Source organism: Corvus cornix, chromosome 1A, assembly GCF_000738735.6.
Source record: "Corvus cornix cornix isolate S_Up_H32 chromosome 1A, ASM73873v5, whole genome shotgun sequence".
NCBI classification, from domain to species: domain Eukaryota; kingdom Metazoa; phylum Chordata; class Aves; order Passeriformes; family Corvidae; genus Corvus; species Corvus cornix.
In genome coordinates this window covers 29,183,422-29,205,868 of record NC_047057.1, presented here as the reverse complement: position 1 = coordinate 29,205,868, position 22,447 = coordinate 29,183,422, and the positions used below count along the sequence as shown (strand labels likewise).

At 39.0% G+C, this 22,447-nt stretch overlaps 1 protein-coding gene across 1 annotated transcript; it reads left to right on the top strand.

Moving 5' to 3' along the window:
- Positions 1-704: 704 nt before the first annotated feature.
- Positions 705-20,308, top strand: TWF1 (twinfilin actin binding protein 1). Its single transcript, XM_039571717.1, has 9 exons — positions 705-788; positions 3,981-4,058; positions 6,624-6,802; positions 7,972-8,067; positions 9,957-10,061; positions 14,546-14,671; positions 14,865-15,015; positions 15,429-15,550; positions 17,108-20,308. The coding sequence occupies exons 1-9, from the start codon at positions 764-766 to the stop codon at positions 17,276-17,278; spliced, it is 1,053 nt and encodes a 350-aa protein (XP_039427651.1). The 5' UTR covers positions 705-763; the 3' UTR covers positions 17,279-20,308.
- The last annotated feature ends 2,139 nt before the right edge of the window (positions 20,309-22,447 follow it).

Sequence of the window (22,447 nt, the reverse complement as noted above, 5' to 3'; positions counted from 1 at the left end):
CACTGAAAGAGAGGAAATCTTCACCTTTTCTGTTGATGCAGTGCCACCATGTACCAAATACCACAAAATTAACAGAGAAAGACTGCCTTGTCAGGGGCAAGGGCCAGAACTGAGCGAGCCCTGGGTCTGGGCTCTGTTCCCTGACTTGTGGGCTCTTTGTCAGGGACTGTTTAATCCGAAATTTAGAATATACGCATGCAGCCGGCTGTCACACACACCTGATGTGCTGCCCCAAGCAAGACCGACATGGCTCCACCACGGACTTCTACAGATCAACTAAATTCACCCCAGTTGTTTTTCAGTACTTCAGTTAAAAAGCAACCAAGGCCGGGGGGCACATGTCCCTTCCTGCCAGGCAGGATGACCGCAGGCTTTGGGCCGGCGGTGCCCGCGGCGGGTCGCGCTGCAGGCTCTGGGACAGCAGGTGAAGGGGGCGACAGAAAGGCGAGGAGAGGGAGAGCAAAGGGAAGGTAGAGCAGAGAGCTACGCCTCGTCCCCGCTCGGAAGCCCCGCTCGGAGGCGCAGGGGGCGCGGGGCAGGGCGGTGCCGGGGCAGGGCGGTGCCGGGGCAGGGCGGTGCCGAGGCAGGGGCGGCCGCTGCCCGCAGCCCCCGGCCCGGCCCGGCCGGCGGGGCCCGGAAGGCGCCGCGCTCCCTCGCGGCCGCTGAGTGGCGGCGGCGCGTCACGTGCGCGCGGCCGGGCCGGGCCGGGCTGGGCCGGCCGGGCGGGCGGGGAGGCGGCGGCGGTGCCTGGGCGCGGTGCGACATGTCCCACCAGACCGGCATCCAAGGTACCCGCGCGGTTCCCCCGCACCTCCGCTGCGCGGTGCCCACTGCTCCTCATGACAGCCGGCCCCGTCTGCCCTCTGGCCCTGCAGCCGGGCGGGAGGCGGGCGGAGCGCCTCTGCCCGCGGGTCGGGGCGCGGCGCGGCGCGGGGGCAGGCGGCCGTGGCGGGCGGTTAGCGGGCCGGTCCCGGCGGGATTTTTCCCACTACTGCGCTCTTTGTTTGCCGCCGAAGGAGCCCATCCTTTGCGTCGCGGGCTGGCGGGGGGGCGAGCGAGCGGGGGAACTGCTGCTGGTTTCGTCCCCGGCGGGCACCGCCACTCGGGGTCGAACCCAGAGCTCCGTTCCCGGTCAGGCGAAGCCTGTAGGGTTTATCCGCCCGGCGAACCGCGCCTGTCCGCCCCGGAGAGGCAGGGAGCCCGCCCGAGGAAAGTGTTCAGTGCAGAGCCCCATGAATGGCGGGGAGGGCCCGCCTGGGCTAAGGTAACTCCTCCAGTGCAGGTTCTCCTGCGGCGGCCGAGTGACCGTCGAGCCGGGGGCTGTCTCCTGCTCGGGGTCGCCGCAGCGAGTTTGGGATGGGTTGGACAGCACGGGAAATGCCGAGGGTCGCTGCCGGCTGCCTTGAAGCGGGAGCCCTGGCGTAGGAGAGTCCACTATAAAGCCCATCACTGGGGGCCACAAGGGGAAAAAGTATGTGGGAACCTTTTTTCCCCGTGTTTCCAGGCCTTGGAGGGTGCGAGGAGCAATTGGAAGAAGACGGCGTATTGTTTCGCAGTATTAGCGGGTTCCCGTGAATCACAGAATTGCTAAGCAGGGATTATACAGCAGGATTATGGAGGGGTCGGGTTTTACTGTCTGGATTTCTGCAATCTGCGTGTTCGGTGACTAGTACCATGTACTTTGCCTGCACTCCGGTATTTATTGTTGAAGGTGACTTTTGTCCCAGCCACTGCAGCCCTTAGCTGCTCTTCTATGCCCTTTTTTGTCCATTTGCTGCATGTGGTCTGCACCCTTTTCCATCTCTTCTTTTTCTTCTTTTGCATGCCAATCTTTGGTCTTTTTTGCAGCTTCTTGTTTTAAATTCTTCAATCGTTCTCAGGCTAGGGGTGTACCTGGAATAACTTTTTTTTTTTTTTTTTTTTTTTTTTTTCTCCTGTCTGGGGAAACCTGTTAGTAACTCTTAATCCCTTGTTCTCCTGGCAATGCTGGAGGGAGGAGCAGAAGAATACTCTGTTGCTTATTGTAAGCAAAAGAGTGGCTAAGCCTCTTCTGCTGCTCTTCTTCGTGTCTGAGAATCATTTGTCCTCTGAGGACAGCTGTAGAGAACAAACTCGGCAGCTTTCCTTTGGGAACCTGCCTCAGCAGGCACTAATCAGGACTCCTGTTTGCAGCAAAGCATCAGTTTCTGCAATTTGGAAGAGGAATAGCTCTGCTTGTGCCATTGCTGGCTTTAGCTACAAGCAGGCTACTGTCACTCATAAACAATTACAAGATTTGGCAGCATGGGCTGCTTTTTTCTGGAAACAGAAATGAAGTCATGGGCACAGTGATATGTACCAGGCAGTTGCTAAAAGGACTGGACTTTTTAAACAGGCCAGTGCAGATAAATACCATAGCAAGTCACAGAATGCATTAACTGTGAGAAGATACAGTTGAATGGCTCCACAGTCTTCTAAATAATTTTAAAATAATATTTCCTGTAAAATATTCTTGAAATACGCCCAAATTTTGATTCTGTGGCCCTCTACTATGCAGAAAGTTTAAACAGAAAATAATATTGTTGTGAATTTATAAACAGTTAAAAGGATAAAACCCCATAGATCACTTGATGGTGAGCTGGTTTCACAAGTGTCTCAAAATATTTTTTCAGGACCTGTCACAGTTCTGGAATTGGTGTAGGGACTGCTGTATTCTGGTCTTGTTTTGGTGTGTGGGGTTGAAAGGAGAGAATAAGGAAAGAAGGATAATAGACAAGAAGAGGACAAAGAATTTTCTGGGGGAACAAAAGGTCTAGAAAATGGCACAATGTTTGGTTGCTCTATGGAATGGTGAAGACCAGCACAGATGAAAAGCTGGCAGCAAATTGCTGTGAGGATCTGTACTGGTTAGTGGGAAGATGACAACCGGGATGAAACTGGGATTGAACTGGTGACCCAATGCAGTTCAGTTTGCTTAATGCGTTCATTTAACATGCCGTTTTGGACTCTCAGGATGGGCCTGGCACCACTTGGATGAACATAAATGTAAAATGTTTTGAGTATGGGCAGTAATGTTGCTGGATACCATCTGTTCACTTGGCCTCCACCTGACTGTAAACAATCGATTTGTTTCCTGGTTTGATGTTGGTTTTGTTGGCACTATGCTCTATGCTATGGGATTACTTAAAGGACCAGCTTGCAATAAATGTTCTTCAGTAAATCCTTACAACCCTCTGTGTCTGGTATAATTAAACTGATTTGCACTTGGATTATTTAGCGGAGCAGTTGAGGTAAGAATGGTCTTCATGCGAATCGAGCACAGTTCTTCAGTGTGCTTAGGGAAGTGAGTCTACCATGTTGGTGGTATAGTGTCAGTGTGATTTACAAACATGTAAAAATATTTTAGTTACTTTGTAAATTCACTATAAAGCCATCCTGTTACAATAGGTTGGGGCTTAAACAATGTCATCAACCACAGAAGGAGATAAGGTCGTATTAAAGATGAGCAATGAGTGGCAGCTTTCACTGGTACTCTGCAGAGAGGTGTTCTCAGGAAAGACCATCACTTTTGCCAGACAAGCTCTAACATTTTCCTGGCAGGCGTAAACTTTCTCTCTGAAAGTTTGTACTAAGCCTGCAGACTTCATGAAGCTGTTGTAATTTGAGATGTGTCATATTTTTATTGTGTTGCTGTGTTAACTCTGAAACCTGAGACTGATGATATGATGTCACCTTTAATTTTCACAATGTTGAAAATCATTTGCTATGCTAGAAAGCAGGGCTGTTTTGTAATGTTGCCTTTCATCTTTCTGTGGCATGCTGGTGGCTGGAACAGTATGCAGCATAGCAGGAGCATCACTCCTGTGTTCGTTTTTCAGTCCAACTTTGTAGCAAAGGGCCAGTTGTAAGTTTTTCCAGTGTTGTTCTTACCCTCATGAATATTCTTTGTCCTAGGGAAGTGAAATGTGTTAATTTGATTGCTTTTATTTTCTCTTTTTCAGCTAGTGGAAGCGTTAAAGACATCTTTGTTGGAGCCAGAAATGGACAATACAGACTTTTAAAAATAGTCATTGACAATGGTTAGTCAAATTTTATTCTTTTTTTCTGGTTCTTTTAGATATTTTCCTAGTTGCTTTGATGACCTACATGTACAATTGTTTAAAAAACAGAACTCTGCCAAACTTAATGTTACTAAGGTTTTTCATATACAGAAGGTAAAATTTAAATTTTGGTGATCCTAAGCTTTTTCACCACAATGCTACTGTATTTTTGCATTTGAATTTTTCTCCCAATTGTAATTTCATATTTTACCAAGAACTGCTGTGTATTTAATATGTATAACATAAATAAGCTTATTCTTATCTCTTACTAAAGAAAGAGTAGAGGGAATGAAAATTTCCACACCTGTGTAGTGCTTGGACACTCTGGTTACTTTCATTAGACAGAGAGCTAGTCTTACACAACAACTAATCACCTTAGATGTAGAACTGTAAATTTCATCTGCCTTTTTCCTGGATGTATTAGTATAAAAGTACTGCATGTAGAAAGTCCTGCTAAAGTAGATGTTTAGATAGTAATTTGGCTACATAGAAAATACCTTTATAAATCTGTAACTTCATTTAAACTTTCAAAGTTAAAACTGTTTCTTAAACCTCAACATATATGTATAAATAGAAAAATTGCATAATTTCTGTCAGAACTTGGGTTTGATCTTTGAACTTCTTGGTCAGGAATATAGGCTGCAAACATTGAAAGATAGTATATTTAATTACTTTTATTTTCTTTAATAGCAGTGTTGGTTGGTTGTAGATGGTATTTCCTAGTTTAGTCTATCTTTTCAAGTATGTCAGTTGTCCACTTTCAAGTGGTTTGTTCTAGACTTCATTAATTTACAGTACATTAAAAATCTGTTAGCTGGAAAAAGGTACATGTACATGCATACACACTTTTATTTTTAGGTTACTGTTACCTTCTTTGTGTTTGCTTTTCTTAGAAGGTCTTCTGATATTTTAATATAGCTTTCTTTAAGGCAGTGGCAATAGTAAGTTTACGGGCAGGACTTTGTGATAGTCTCAGTAGCACAAGGTAAATGCTGACATACCATTGTTTTGGGGCTTTTTTCCCATTAAGCAAGGCAAAACAATATACTTTTGTGTATATGCTACCTTATAATATGAAATGAAACCTAGAAATAAGATACAAATGGAAGACTTTCCCTATTTTTCATTTTTGTGTGTATGTATACATGTGTATACACATATATAGAGATAAACATACAGACATATGCATTTCACCTCTGTAAGAAGCAGAATCCAGTGTTTGATACTATTTTCTGCAGTTCAGAAAGAAACCTCTAAAACTCCCACAGCACTTCAGAGTACTGGAAGAAGGGCAGTTGCCTCATCTGTCATCAGGATCTTTTAGTAACAGATAATAGCCAACAGATAAGATTCAAATCAAGTTTTGCTAATCTGAGTTAATAAGAGAAGAGATTTGCTGCTGGGCATAAAGTTCCTCTGGCTGTATCCTAAAGCCAAGTGAGTATAAATCCACCTAGAGTTCAGAATTGGCAGGTACATTTTAAATGCTCTTGGTTTAGGTGTACAACTTCAGGTACTTCAGGTACTTTGCATCTAATTCAAAGAAGGGCCAAACACCCTTGCCCTGAGCTGTTCATGTTCTGTGAGTTACTGTGGTGGAGTGCTTTGCTTGAAGTTTTGCTGTAGAGGCATTTGTGTGCTGTTGTACTTTTGTCTGAAGTTTTATAAATTAAGTGCTAGACTCTCAAAACGTGGTTTGTATACTAGCTACTGTGATGGTCTTCAAACTGTTGCAGGACCCCATTTAAACAAGGTTTTTCTATTCCACTTGTGGGGGCTGGTATTTCTCGGGAAACTGGTAACTCACTGTTTTGTGAGACAGTATACTAATACTTTCCTTTGGAAGCTGAGATGTGATATATAAATAAGAGAAAAATCTTGTTGCTACAGCTGTTCACATAATTAAATACCATTGAAGTACTCTATACAGACTTAAGCCAATTATATGGAATAAACAACTTCAGTCATTTAAAGAGACCATAGCTGTGGAGCTCTATTAGAAAGAGGTTTATCTACTTACATAGTCAAGTTAGTGATTAGTGCAAGCATATTTATTCCAAACTCTTTTCACTGTATAACTGGGTTATTGACGCCTTACAATGAGTACAAACACTAATACATTATAGCAAGAGCATCAGTAATTATAATTCTAAAATTTGAAAGCTTACTCTTATCTCATTTATACCTAAGTATTCCAAATTTAAAAATAAACTAACTGGTAGAAGACAGTTCTTACTTCCCTTCTGTGTATGTTATGCTAGAGAAACTAACATCAGTGCTATCACTTCAGATCAAAGAACTTGATGACAACCAGCACATTACTTCTCAACTATCAGTATTTGGGTTAAAGTAAGTTAGAGTTTGAACATGCACAGCTTTTGTAGGAATTCACTCACTTTTAGACTTAGTGTTCTTGTCTTCCATTCTTCTGGGCACAATAATGAAAGATTAAGTGTCCAATTAACTTCTTATTGTAATTATTAATTTTGACAGATAGTATTGACTGTGTTGTTGCTAACCTGTAGCTTTGGTTGTTGGTTACAGAGCAGCTTGTTGTGGGATCCTCTAGACGGCCAGTTGGATCATGGGAAAAGGATTATGATTCCTTTGTCCTTCCCCTTCTTGAAGACAAGCAACCATGTTATATATTATACAGATTAGATTCTCAGAATGCTCAAGGATATGAATGGATCTTCATTGCATGGTCACCTGATCACTCTCCTGTAAGTAATAGTCATCAGAGGCTTCATGCTGTTCATGATTTTTCAACAGTACCATTTGATCTGAATCCAAGATATGAAGGAGAAGGATTTGAGGAATGAAGCATTCCCCAACCTCCCCCTACATTCCCAGAAGAAAACTAGGAAAATGTTTCTTCAAGATGACTGAAGAGCAAATCAGTAGGTCTAGATGGAATACAGCTGATCCAATGTATTTTTAGCCTGACTGGCAGACACAATACAGGGGTTTTTTTGCCCTGTCTTACTGTCAGTACTTGATAAAAATTCATGGAAGAGTAAAGGACAGAAATCTTAATGGGTGCTCACATAGAGAAGGATTATAGTGTGAGCTCAAGCTGTTTATTCTGTTTGGCTTGCTGGCTGCTTCTTAGTAGTTTGAGAGCATGGAAGAGAACTGAGGTTAGAGTTAAGGATTTCTAGGAGAAACTGGGGTACTGTGTACAGGTTCTGGGAATGTGAGATGAGGGAAGACAGAAAGCAAAGGTGTTCCAATATTCCTACTGCTTTCACTAGCAATTAGGAAATAGTAAGACACCAAAAGTTGGAGTGCATAGAAACGATTATGTGGAAATGGTGAAGTATTGTGGAGAGGATAGCATGATGGTGAGATAAGGAGGGAAGGTGGGACTGCTGAGACAGGAGTAAGTGACTGTTAGACACAGGTTAAGAGGGAGCAAACCTAATTTTTCCACTTTGTAGTTGAACCATAACTATCTGGAGTCACTATCAAATCAAAGGTAATAATGAGCTGTTTCCAGTCTGCTCTTTTGCTGTCTGTTGTATCAATTAGTACACAGACCAGATGACAAAAGATTCAAACAATTGTGGTTTTTTCCTATTTAAAATTAGTAAAGATTATGTCGATTTTTTCCCATTTTAAAAAAAAGCTCATACTCCAACTAAGGCTGCAATTCAGTTTTGCAACTACTTCGATAATAATATATAGTATCATGACCTTGTGAGTTTAATAGCATGAGTAAGTATCATGATCCAGAGCTCTACAAGTTTATAGTGCAGTTTCAACACTTAAAATACTTGTTCAAGAAAGATGTTTGTTAATGGACTTGGTATACCAACATTCTAGATTCTCTGTGTACAGCAAAATTGAAAAAAGGAACCAAACCAAAAAAACCACTCTTATTGTATGCTAGGTTCGTCAAAAAATGTTGTATGCAGCAACCCGAGCAACGCTTAAGAAAGAATTTGGAGGTGGCCATATTAAGGATGAAGTATTTGGAACAGTACAGGTATGTTTTTCTTGTTAAAGTCAGGACAGCGACTTTAAATACTGAATAAAGTAGCCGATGTTATTGGTATGAATGTTGATTGTTTATGACCTTTTTGGATTAAGGAAAAGAGTTAAAAACTACATGTATTATTCCAGTATTAAAGTGTATTTAAGCTCCTTTGAACAAGTTACTAAGTGTAGTTAACATCTTCAGGCTAAATCCTTAGAAGACTTTGCTTCAGATGGTTATGAAAACTAAATAACCTGAGAATAATAGGTATATCTCTTAATCTCACTGCATGAGCATGAGTCCTCTAAAAATGGCAACATTAATTTCCAGGCCAACAGTATACAAAAATCATTTTGGATGTATGGGTCTGAATCAGAAATGGATCAGTGATCTGTAAGCCATTAACACCTGAAAACAAATGGTTTTCTTTTGAACTAAGGATATGAAGTTGTCAGTTCTTTAGAATTTGACCATAAAATATAACTCATGTGCATTGCTGTCAACTTTTTAACTTAGGAAAACAGAATTTTTGTAGCTACTGATGTGTTCGAAGAAAATATTAATAGTTGGTCACTTATGGTAAGGTAGTTGGAAGGTGCATGTATGAAATCTAGCGAGTGTCTAAGGGATGTTGAAAAGGCTTTAAGGGAAATATGGGACTATTTTGTTATCTTAGTTTCTGTGAGAAATAAACCTTACATGGTTATGATGCCTGCCTGTTTGTAAGGCAGACATCAGTCTTTTTAATCTGTTGCCAGTTTTAAAAGAAATACAAATTAGACTTCTCAGAGATAAAGAATTCCTATAACTTTCATGAAAACTGATGATTACTTAGAGGCTTACATTATAAATTCCTCTGTTCCTCTTTCAGCAAAGACTGCAGCAGTTATTTTCTCTTTGACCTGTTAATCAGTTCATCTGAACAAATCTGAACTAAAGCACTGCTGCTATTGACACAGGCAGCTGATGCTGAAGGAATGGAAGGAGTTGGAGGTTTGGGGAAGAATAGAGGATATTGTAGTGGGGAAAAAAGCTGTGAAAGAGAAATGGGCTGTTGTGGTGGACATGAGGCTAACAATTTTGTTGCTTACTGAGTAATTAATTCATTATATTCAGCATTAACCTGTCGTGGAGGTTTCATTATCCTAACAAACATGTAAACAAACTTCTCTAGAGAGGCTGTATTCTAGGGAAGTAGATAACTGAGTTGCTAAGAGGGTTTACTGGTAGCGGTCCTGTTATTTTTTTCTTGTCTGTTCAATCAGCCAATCTCTGCTGCCGCTTGCACCAAACCATTAGCAGTCTATGCAATATGTGGAGTTTGTGTCTAGTCCTACAAGCCTGAGCTTCCGGCTCAGTTTTAAGGAAGGAGCATTCCATGTCTTACTGTTGTTTCAGAATGGGCCTGGGGCACATGGAGGAAGGCATTGATATACCTCACTTTTTCCTGGCTCATTATATTACAGCTTATATATCTCTAAATTGTTGGTTTCTGTGTCTTTATAAACTTCTTAATTGTAGCTGGGCTTTAATGTTCATCCATGTGAAAAATCACAGCTTCTTCATGGTGTTCAAGTCGCTGATCTCACTCAGGACCTTGATCATCAACATCCAGCGGGTTACTTTGTCTTTATTTTGTTAAACCTAAGGAGGGTTTAGTTGCAACCATCTCTGTTATTCTGGTGGAATCCTATTATGGTCCCACCTTCTAATTCACATGTATTAACCTTGATACCTCTGGGCTTCTGAAACAAGACATAATGGAATATTGGAATAGTCAAATAAAATGACCATAATTCTATGGAAGACAACTACTTTTTGCAATGCTCCTTAGAAAATCTTTGAAGAAAAGTTATATTCTAAAAAAACCCTGATAAATATTGATATTGTGCTTTCAGGATGATGTTTCACTGAATGGATATAAAAAATATTTGATATCACAATCCTCCCCTGCACCTTTGACTGCAGCAGAAGAGGAACTTCGACAAATTAAGATTAACGAGGTACCTAAAATGTCTTCAAGCATGTGTGGGAAATGGTGCAGAGTTCCAAATGTATTGTAGGGTAAAAAAGGCAGAACAGAAAATGGAAAGTTTCAGAAAGTGTGGGTGGGTGAGCATATAAATGTACTTCTCAAAGGGTGGAAACTGCAGGATGGTGATGGCTGGAGTTGAAGCGGCATGAATGATCTAACTGTGTTTGAAAGGCCTTGTGTCTAAATCAGAGACCTGGCAACTGCAGGGCTTCATTGTTGCAACTTCAGCTTTTAGTATCACTGGATGCCCTTCTCTTTGAAGGGTGACCAGGCACTGGCACAGGTTGCCCAGGGAGGTTAGAGAGTCTCCATCCTGGGGATACTCAGAAGCTGTTTGGACAGAGAACTGGGCAGCTGGCTCTAGGTGGCCCTGATTGAACAGTGTGGTTGGACAAGGTGACCTATGGGAGATGTCTTCCAACCTCAGTCATTGTCTAAATGTGATTGCCCCCATGCATTTCCCATGGTGGCAGAAGTTGTAGAGAAAACACAGAATAGCAGTTATTGCAGTGAATGATTGCCAGGAGTATTTATTTCAGCAGCCTTATTCTTAAAGGAAAGGCACATAGTTCCAGTACCAGTGCACTTGTCTTTAAAACTGAGATGAAGTGAAGAGGATTCCAATAAAAATAAAATAGAAATCCAAACCAAATAGCTAATCTCTTCAAGAGACTGATTTGCTTATGCTACAAACACTTTAGAAAAATCTCTAACAAATGCCTTTAACCAAAAAAATTGATGATTGCCAGCTACCTAGTGACTGAAAAGTTTCAGAGGATACTTTTTATCACCTTTTTCCATCATTTGAACACTGTTTGTGTCAGATGTATATTAAAATAGGTCATGTGCTGAACTTATTTGTTCTTTAGACTTGTATATTAGAGCTGTGGTGCATGTTTGAAGTATGATTTATTTCTGCAGGTGGATACCAGGCAGCCATTGTGTTAAATACAGCTGTGTATCTTCACTTATGTGTTCACTTTACTGTTCTTTTGCTGCAACTTTGTTGTTTATTGACTTTTTTTTCCCCAGTGGTGTCTTTTGTTAGTTTTCATGCCTGATTTTAACAATTCAATGCAGAAATACATTCACTGTCTTTAAATACTGCATTTTACCTCATCAGCTTTTAAAAAAACCAGTAATGAATGTAAAACTTCTGTGGGATCAGTGATCACTTCTGGTATTAGTGTATGTACTACATACAATGTGTTCAGCAGCTAATTCATGCAGACTAAGTCTTTATGTGGTATGAAATTTCAGCAGCAATACCTGTGCTTTTCAGGGACACATAAATTGTACATTGCTGCCATTTTGGCTTTGTTTGAAACATCTCACAATACATTAACTTACGTCATTTTTCTCTTCATTGTTTCTACCATTACAAAGCATGTAATTAAACTTAAAAAACAAAAAGCTTTCTGATTTGAAAAAGTTTTCCATATGTATATTCTTTCATAATTACCCTAAGAAATATTTTACTGCGCCAGATCAAAGGATCACCTAGTCTGTTGTCAAGTCCTTGAGAGAACAGCAGAAGTCTAGGAAGGATGTAGGAACAGGGCAATAAGGCCATAATGACCTTGAATGCTCTTCTGTTGTCTCAACTTTTTCAGGTAGGGATCTTCCTGCACAAAAGATGACATCTTACTATATAACTCTTCTTAATGGGTTTTTCATCCATCATCTAGCCTTGTCATTTCTATAAATCCACAGAAAGGTTTTTGTTGGCCACAGGTCCTGTGGCAGCATATTCTACATCTTGACAAAATACTATCCAAAGAACCACTGACTGCTCTCTAAAATCTCTAGTTTATTCTGATGCCCCTATGGAGAGTGTGGTGAAGGCAAAGAAGAGTCATTAAATCAATCCTCAGTTTCCCCCTCCCCTTAAACAAAGTCCTTTGTATCCCAGAATGCCAACCATATCCTGGGCTGCATCAAAAGCAGTGTGGCCAGCAGGTAAGGAGAAGTGATTCTCTCCCTCTGGTGAGATTCCACCTGGAACTCTGCATCCAGCTCTGGGGTATTCAGCACTGGAAAGACATGGACCAGCTAGAGCAGGTCCAGAAGAGGGCCACAAAAATGATCATAGGGCTGGAACATATTCCCTGTGAGAAAAGGCTGGGAGAGTTGGGGTTGTTCAGCCTGGAGAAGAGAAGGCTTCAGGGAAATCTTAGTGGCCTTTCAGTACTTAAAGGGGGCTTATAAAAAATACTGAGACAGATCTTTTAGCAGGACCTGTTGCAATAGAACAAGGGGGAATGGTTTTAAACTAAAACAGGGTAGGTTCAGATTAGATATGAGCAAGAATTTGTTTTATGATGAGTGTGATGAGGTTGCTGAGAGAGGTGGTGGATGCCCCATCCTTGGAAACATTCAAAATCAGGTTGGATGGGAGTCTGAGCAGCGTGATCTATTTGAAGATGTTGCTGCTTACTGCAGGGAGTGTTGGACTAGATCACCTTTAGAAGACCCTTCTAACCCCAACTGTCCCATGATTCTCTATCCATGGACCTCTGTTGTATTCCTTATCAGTTTTCTCTTCCAGGCTGAAGAGTCCTAACCTGGGTAGTTCTTCCTCCTAAACAATGCACTCCATACTTCTGATCCTTTTGCTTTTCTCTGCAGTTTTTCCAGTTCTGCTATATAATTTATGAAATGGAGGGATGGGGAAGCCAGATCTGCATGTGGTATTCAAGATGCAGGCATGTTACTGATATCTACAGTGTGTAATAATGTGTTCTGTTCTCTACTCTTTTTTCTAACAATTTATAACATTTCATTTGTGGGTGGGGAGTGTTCGAGGGTTTTTTGGTTTGCTGGGGGTTATTTTCAGACCTAGTCAGAATGACCTGCGACGTCTTGCTCCAGAATGGTAGTAGCTAGCTCAGGCCCATCACCATACAAACAAAGAAGAGGTTTTTTTTTTCCTCCTGCATACCTTTACATTTATTCACAGGAAATTTCATCTGCCATTTTATCCAGTACTCAGCAGCCATTACTAACTACATCTTAGTGGAGTGAGTTTATATATTCTTAAGTGACTTAGGTGGTTCTGTTCATTTTCTTATGTCTGGAGTTATGCTGGTTTACTCTCTTCCCTTGTCTATCTCCACACTTGACAGCTTGGTTTTAGTTTGGAGTATTTATTTTCTACCTGTATTTTAATATGGTTTCTAGAGTATGATATTACATTATGGTTTATTATTTTTGTGATGCCTATTTTAGATTTGTCAATCTGGCTTTTATGGAGATATATATTTTGCAAAACATTTTTTTCTATAACCTCATTCATAAAGTTATCGATCTTTGTACAAAGTAAGCTCTCCGCCTGCTTTCTTTTCCTCTTTAGTTGTTGCTGACAAGCTGTTCTTTAAAATGTGAAGTATAACTTAGTCTCGCCAGAAGTATGATTGTTTTTATTTTTTTTATCAGTTTGTTTCATATTTTGTTAGCATCTCTTTTTAATAAAGCTACACATCTTTTAGGTGGTAGATCTAAGGCCCACACTTTCCATTTGGTATACTTTTTTGACTTTTGCAGCTTTATAACCAATATTAAATGTAATTGTGAAACTATAAAAGGAAGTGAATATACTCAAAAGCTAGTACTTACACAATAAACTAAGACTGAAGAAGACTGGAGGTCAGGGCACATTTTAAGAGGAACTGAATGAATATTAAGATAAACATAAATTCTTGAAAAACAGCTTTAGAATAACTGTCTTTTCTCTCGAGTAATTTGAGAGAAATAATATAACTGGACTATGAACAACTGTCTGGCTTGTCCTGGATTTTTTTTTTTTTTTTTTTTTTTTTTAACTTTGTGTTAGACCTCCTAGAAGTAAGAAATTAGGATTTTGTTTGTTTCTTTTGTTTGCTTTGGTTTTGGTATAGACTTGTTGAGGGAGTGTGTTGAAGCAGGAGGGAGAGTAGTAGCTTTACTTTTCCTTCGAGAAGATTGGATTGTCTCATAATTTCTCTCTTCCTTCAAAAATTTTGACTCCCTAGAAATCACTTCTCTGTTTTGATCTAAGATTTCTCAAGCTATAACAAAGTTTATAAGCAATATTGTCAGTTCAAAAGTGTAACACAGTATATGAAAATCAAGATTTTTTTTTTTTCCTGGATTATTGTGCCTCTATACCAGATTTTAACTTAAAAATTCTTCACTGACAATTGAACCAGTTTTCCATCTGATGATTTGGTTTGTCTGCTAAGCAGACCTGTTTCAGAGATATGAAACTTTTCAGGCTAGCAAACAAACATGACCTGTAAATTAAAAAATGCAGATCTTTTGTGTATGGGGATGATTTCTTGGTGTGGTTTATTCTTGGAACAGCTGCTGCTAGCTCTGTGTGTAACCATATGGAATGCATTTTCAGTCACTGTATAAAACCAAATGAATGCTTGCAGAGGTTTCTGTTAACATCTCAGCTGACTTGTGTTCCAGGTACAGGCAGATGTTGGTGTAGATACCAAGCATCAAACACTGCAAGGAGTAGCATTCCCCATTGCTAAAGAAGCTATTCAGGCTCTGGAGAAATTGAAAAATAAGAAACTCAATTATGTACAACTGGCAAGTATAAAATATTTTAACTATTTTTCAATAATGAGTATAAAATAGATTACCCACTTACTAAACAATGTGTGTTGATACAGTATGCTGATAAATTACCATTTTGAATTAGATTAATTAAAACATTTTTCCATCCTGTCATGTTCTCTGGTTTGCTTTTTGTGTATTAACTTCATGTTTGCTTTGTTTACAGCAAATCGATATGAAAAATGAAACTATTATTTTGGCCAACACACTTGATACTGAACTTAAGGACTTGCCAAAAAGAGTTCCAAAGGATGCTGCGCGTTACCACTTTTTCCTGTATAAGCACACACACGAAGGAGACTATTTGGAATCCATAAGTATGATAAAATTTCTTGACATGGAACTTAACTGGCTTGTTTCAAATTCCTTAGGAATTTTGAGGCAGAGAGAAAGATGTGTTTATGATCAGCATGATCATAAACTTCAGGGTCATTTTGTTGTGAAACTGTGAACTTGTGAAGAAGAGCCCTTATGTTTGGAAAGTAGTGAGCTATCCCTCTTGATTATGAACACCCATAAATGTGAAAACATACAGATACCAGCCGTTCTCTTATCTCCTGTTTGAAATGAAACACTCGCTGAAGTAAAAAAGCTCCAGAATGGCACTACATTTTTCGCTTTCAGATTGCATAGTTGATTTCCAATGCCTCTCTGCTTTAAATGATTTTATGATGCAGCTTTTGATGGAGGGTATTTATGGTCTGATTTGTGTTGTTTTCTTTTCCTGCAGTTTTCATCTACTCTATGCCAGGGTATACCTGTAGTATACGAGAACGAATGCTCTACTCCAGTTGCAAAAGTCCACTGTTAGAAATTGTAGAAACACAGCTGTGGATGCAGATAGTTAGAAAGGTAAGTGCACTGGGTGTATGGGTATTTTCTCCATCGCTCTCTTGCCTTCTTAATGAAAAACTATGACTGTCTCTGTCACCACTTTGTCTAAAGAATGAAAAGTGTGGTGCAACTTAGTTTCTCCTCAAGAGGAAATAATGGTTGATGTAGCTACAGATACAAAGTTAAGTCATGGAAGTTTTACTCTATTTCAAAATTTCAACACTTTTATCTTGTACAAATATATCCTTGTGCGTCAAGGAAGTATTTGAGGGTGCTTTGAAGGACTTTATAGAATTAACTTAATGATTTCTTACTCGAAGTTGTGTCATATTTTGGACCACAACACATTACTGTTGTTAAACACTTAATTCCTTTAAAGCCAAAGTTATGTAGGGATTTTCAAAATAATTTTGAGCTGTAGTTCTGGAAATTAGAACTGCTATCTTAGGAGTCCTTGATGGGGCAAACAAGGATTTGCAAGTAACCTAATATTTTCACACTGTATAGATTTTACTGTGATGCAAAAAGTTGCTTCTCACCTCCCGAGCAGAGACCACAGAAATGGTCCACTTGTGACCTACGGTTACTTTTTTAACACGTTTGTGGAAGCTTAGTTTCTGTGGAGATTGTTTACCTTAAAAATAGCAGAGCTAATACTAATACATTTTTACTGAGATGACATGAATCAAGTAGATTTTTGCTATGTGTTTTTGTATGTAATTATTTTTCTGAAATTGCCTTTCTATAACAAAATAAATGCACTATGTGACTCCTGAAAATTCCTGTAGACAAAAATTTCTGAAGCATGTACTTGTAACAGCAAAGCTGGGGCTGGCAAGTCTGTCAAGTGTTATGGTTGGCAGGGCATGAAGTGCTGAATGCTCAGCAGAGCAAGGCCATAGCATTTCTCTGAATTCTAAATTCCTGCAATTTAAAACAGTGGAGTTTGGCTAGAGAACACTATTTTCTTTCTATTCAGTTTCATATATCTAGATTTTGAAAACTAAGCCACTCCCCTCCGTTTTGTTCATTAAACTTATTTTAGCTTTTCCTTGCTAAACACTTGAATACTTTCTGAGTGGCAGTAGCCAGCTAATAATACAAGCTAGTTTATACTCCTCCCCCTCTTTCTCAAGAGGCAACAATATGTATGCACATTGCTTATACAGTTAGTGTTTAAAGCATGCTAAAGTGAACAATTTTGATTCTTAAAATGTGTAAATACTTGAAATGAGTAGAGAAGCACTAGTTTCACATGGAATGTGTTCTCCTAGTTAGTATTAACAGATACACTGTGCTAAAGCTTGGGACAAAAAAAATTCCTTGGTATACGTACTGTTTAGTTGTGCTTACATTTCAGGAAAATAATTAAGTCACACTTAATACTGGTAAGAATATATGGGATTCTCAGAAAAACGATCTAAGATTTCTCAGGGCATTAGGCACAAGTTGGAGAACTTTTCATGCTGGACTTTGAACATTATTGCACCATATGGTTTTAATATACTATTGAGTTTCAGCAAAGTTTCTAAATGTTTTTGACTTCAATATGAGTATGATGGTTTTTTCTGCCAGATTGAAATAGATAATGGTGACGAATTAACTGCTGATTTTCTTTATGAAGAAGTACATCCAAAACAACACGCTTACAAACAGAGTTTTGCTAAACCAAAAGGTCCTGCGGGGAAGAGGGGAATACGAAGACTGATTAGAGGTCCAGCAGAGACTGAAACACCTAGTGATTAGAAACTGTTTGTGTTTGTCAAACTATTGGAGTAAGAAATTAAATACTGGCTTTTGGTAATGAACTAAAATCATTCCATTCATAGATGCTAGGGATAAAAAAAAAAGCTCTTTTTACTCTTCTCTTTTCTGACCTCAACAGTTTTTATATTGTTACATGATTATATTTGTTGACCATGTTATATGACACAGAGAAGAGACAATTATTTTAAAGCTAGAAGAGAAAAACTAAGCTAGTACCCCTTTATTTTAATTTAGAATCCATTATTTAATAGCTGTACGTGTGATCATAAACTTTGCAGACATAAGACTATGGAGCCCATGTATTCTGTGGGTAAGTCACAGCTGTATTGTTATGCATAGCCTATTAAACCTCTAAGACTTTCCACGGGAGAAGAGATGAAGGACTACATAGCATTGTCCCAACTCAAACTTTATTTTTCCTTGTAGCACTTATGGACAATAGTAAAATAGAAGGTTGTCTTTGGATTTTGACAGGACGCATTGTTGAATTTTGTTGTTGTTTTGTTTGGTTTTGTTCTTTTTTTTTTCTTGTAATGGAAAAGATAAACTAAAATCGGTTATTGTTCAATTAATGTAAGTGTTCAGGAATAGGTGGATGTTTTCCTAGGCAAAAGCTTGGTCATCTCAAATTTATAACTAATTTAATGAATTATCTTTTAAAGAAATCTGACATAAAACCACCATAGTTTTTCCATATGTCTGTATCACTCGTAAGCCTTACATATGGTACTGAATGACCAAGTAAGAGGTGATTAAAAGTGCATGAGTTCGTATAGAAAAATATGCCTAAAGTATCTCATAATTAATTATCTGTGCACTTGGATCTAAAAATGTGTAAGTTCAGTAAAATTGAAATAGTCTTGCTTCATAATGGTGAGTTATCCTTGAGATCCTAGTGTGTTTGCAGTATCAACTGCAATTTTAACTTTCAAGGTATTCTGAAAACGACTTTTCCTAAATGTTTGAACTTCAATAGTAACTTACATCTGTAATTTAAATTCAGCTAGGTCTTGAATAACTGCTGGCAGCAAGCACCTAGTTAGGATTGGGGAATTTTTTCCTCCTCACTTCCCTTCTTCAAAATACTAAAATCAGCCACAATAGTCTAAACTTGATTGAACTGTAAGTAATGTGTTTAACAGGAAGAGGAAAAATAGATTATTTTAATAAATGGATTAAGGAAGAATTAGATGTGGAAATCAAGTATTGGATGATCTTAAATATATGAAACTGTGTGATGAGGCAAATACTGGTGAATAGATTATATTCCCAGTGAGGACTTGCTTTTCAGTGTCTTGTATGTGACCTTTGTGGTTTTTGAGTTTTGTTGGTTTGGGTTTTGTAAAGCTACATGGGAGTTGCCGGCCTTGGTTAAGTGGATATTATCATAGCTGCTGGATATACTCATTATAGAGCTGAATCGTGTGTTTACCTGGTGGAAGATGGACTTTAATCTAGTTTTGTAGGGAAAAATGTTTTGACACTAGTAGTTCCTGACAAAAAATTGTTTTATCTATTATTTTGTTTGGCAATACTAGCTTGCTATTGACATCTGAGATTGCACTATATAATGTGAAGGTTGCAATAGTTTGTTTTACTGTGTTTTTTTTATATACAGCAGAAATCTGACACTTCAGCTTTTTTAAATTTAATTTGACACACTACATCAGTCAAATTCAATAGCTCTTGATCCTCAGCTAATCTCCTGCTTGCCCTTAGCTCTTGTGTTCTTTTCCTGCCTCTTGGCTTCTCCCTCTAGGGTAAGGAGCTGGTCTTTGACGTGTTTCTTCTATATTGTGTGTCAGGAAAGTGTCATTGTTTTTTAAATATGGTTACTGTATGTGCAGCTCATTGTACACTGTAATTAACTGTATTTTTAGATTAACTCAGAATATTTGCAACATACCTAATTTACTTTGGAGTTTTTGTTTTTGTTTGGTTTTAAGGAGTGGAGCATTTAAAAATTACTGCTAGAGGGTTGTTTGAATTTGGTATTCCTGCTCATGTGCCAGCCATAGCAAGAGTGCACATACATCTTTATACTCTTTTGAGCCAGTAAAAAGTTCAGCTTTTTAATACCAAATGTTTTAAACAATTTGACCTGATATGGTTGTGTGCATATTGTGGGGGTTTTGTTGGATGTTTGTTTTGTTGTTGGGGTTTTTTTCTGGGTTTTTTTTTTGGTGGGTTTTTGTTTGTTTTTTTTTTTTTTTTTAATCCTGCTCTAGGTAGATGAGGATAGAAAATGGAAAACTTAATCTGGAGGATGATGAGAGCTGGTTAAATGATAAACACTCTTGTATAATGATGAGCTGCTTTAGAGTTCAGCCAAAACCAGACATTGTAAATTACCTTATGTGAAAATATTCTATGTGGATGTACACACCCTACCCAGCCAGCAGTCAGTGATGTCCTGAGCATGTCTCCCCCTCACCTTTCCCCAAAAACAGAACTGTATGAAGTCTTGCACTGCTGGCTGTCTCTCCAGGCCTCTTGTAGCTATTCTCCTGACAGCAATAAAGAAGTATCTGTTATTTTTCTAAGATCTATCACGTTTACATCTACATAGTTGCCTCCACTTCTGTTCATGAATGTTCAGAGCCAGCACAAAATGTGGGCATTAATCAAAGTTGCTCCTTTAACTGTCTCTGGTCATTAAATAATTGGAAGTGTCCATTCAAATTGTTGTTGGCCTTCATAAAGCCCAAAAGCAATGCAGCTGCTTGCAGTTAACTCAAGCTATTAAACAGTTAATTAACAGGACAAGTAATTATTTAATAAATGTTTGTGTTGCAAGGTAGGGAGATTTTTATCTTTTAAAACACTCCTATCAAAGGTTAAACTAATCAAGGTAGTAATTGCTCTGTTGCTCAGATAGACACTGTAAATCAGAAATTTTGTTTATCAATGTGTTTATGTATTCAACAAAAGCCACCTTCAGATGCTAAAATTAACTGTTTACCTTGTCTATTTTGTAATTTACTTTATAAATAAAGATTGATGCTTTAACTTTGTGTTGTCTGAATCATTTCATAGTCTCTTTAACGAAGATCTATCTTCCAACATGAGAAAGTGTAACAGGCAGTTCCAATGGGAGAAGAAAGTGACTGCAGGGTGTAAGAAGGGAAGTGAGAAGAAACAGAATTCCTGCTTCTTGCTATTAGAGGAAAAAGAACTATGTTAGAAACAGCTACTTTTCCATTGCTTTATGTAAGCAGCACTGAGGGCTCCATAGCAGAATTCAAGGGTGTTCTCTTGAGGTTTTTGTGTTTTCAGTAATAAGCCCCTTCAAAAAGTTCTTCTATCCTTTTAAAATGCTGAATTAGTTGACTGGTGATTTAACAGTTCTATCTGTTCCTACTTGCTCTGCATGAACTACTACAATGAAACTACTCAAGTTATGTTGTTCCATTAACCTTTTTTTCATCTAAACTGAAAATAATTTTCTTGAAGACCTCCTGTTGCCCTGAAAGTTCAAGCTGAAAAGAACATTTACTGGTTTGGCTTTTCTCTTAACTGTCCTGCCAACACATCCCCATGGGGAAATATTTGTGATGCAGCAATTTTGGAATTGAAAGAAGAAAATCTGAAGATGTGAACTAGGATTTAAGGGAATAATTTTAATGCCAAATGCTATCTACAGTCAGAGCTGTAAGAGAACAGGCGTAAGATATGAGGAGGGAAAAGGCTAGGCCTCTATGTAACCAGGAATCACAGAAACAATTTTGTTTGCCTTTTGGTCAGTGAGTGGTAAATAAACTCCCAGCTGGACCCCCCAAATATAAAGATGAAACATCTCCCATTTCAGTAATATGAAGTGCTATGTCTGGTGTGTTGGCTCAGAAGGCAACTGGACAAACTGATCTAAGAAAATTTAATAGAGTCTTAATAACTTAAGGAAGGCCTTACATTCTTTTCAAAGTTACTGAGTTGCAAACTATACAAAGCTATCATAGTCCAGTGCAGTATCTCTAGCTACATATCCTGTTCTTGCTTTTGTTCCTCAGCAGCCACTCCTGGCCTGAGGGCTGTGCAGCTGCCTCTGCTCCGGCCTGTAAACAGCCATTGTTACCCCTGCTGTAGTCAAGGGGAGAACTGTTGCCCTTCCTATGAAGTTCTCTTAAAAAGGCAATTTTCTTTGGATCATTATAATTTGCTTTCATCCTGCTATTGCTTTCTAAATCTTGGAATTGCAGTTAATCACTCCTGGTATTTTTCATTCATCTGTCCTTCTCTGGGTGACTAAATTGCTTTATGTTACAGTTCTCTAGACCCTTAACGTGCAAAAGGCTGGCTCTTTCACTGAGCATAGTGATCCCCTGTTGCCCTCCATGGCACCTTGCCTGCTGAGACAGGATGTAGGCCAGCCAGCTTAGCCCTATCTCTGTCCCATGTGGAGCTTTCTTCACCCACCAGGAACTGTACTGGATTTCTCTCAGCTCCAGTTCTATGAAACCAGATCATCCCCTTACAAATATCTTGAATGACTCAAGTTACTGATTTGTGTCCTAGAAAGCCTTATCATAGTAATTAACACAAAGGAGTATGTACTCTAGGATAATTTAATATTTTTGTAGGGAACAAAGGAAACTGAAGTCAGCTACTCTTATCCTCTGTGTCTATAGCTGTGGACTTTACTGTATGAAGACCTCAAAAAGAAAATAATTCCCACATAAGTTAGGTAAAACTAGCTAATTAACCCCTCATATTTTCATTCCTTGCTAGAATAATACTAAAGTTCAAAACTTTTTTCTAAATTGTATGAAATGATAGCTAACATGCTTCATTTTCAGTGAGGAAGGGAAAACTACTGCCAAAACCTCACTGCTGAGAGCAGCACTGCAAATAGTAGTGTGGTCCAGTATAACAGAGCAGGAACTCACATGCTTGTAGCTGAAATTCTCCTACTACTGAAGAATATCACAGTTGGTACAGGAATAAAAATGTTCTATCACACCAGAGGTGAACAGAGCTGACCAGGAAGTTGCTACAGCAAATGCACTTCTGGACAACACTATGAATGTACTCCAGCTCCAGGAAATAGTAAAAAGCAGACGTGATCTAATAAGACACTTTCACATAAGTGTGAAGTGTTTCACTTCAAGCTGGAGATGCTTAAAACTGAAGAATGGCTTCAGCAGATTTTAT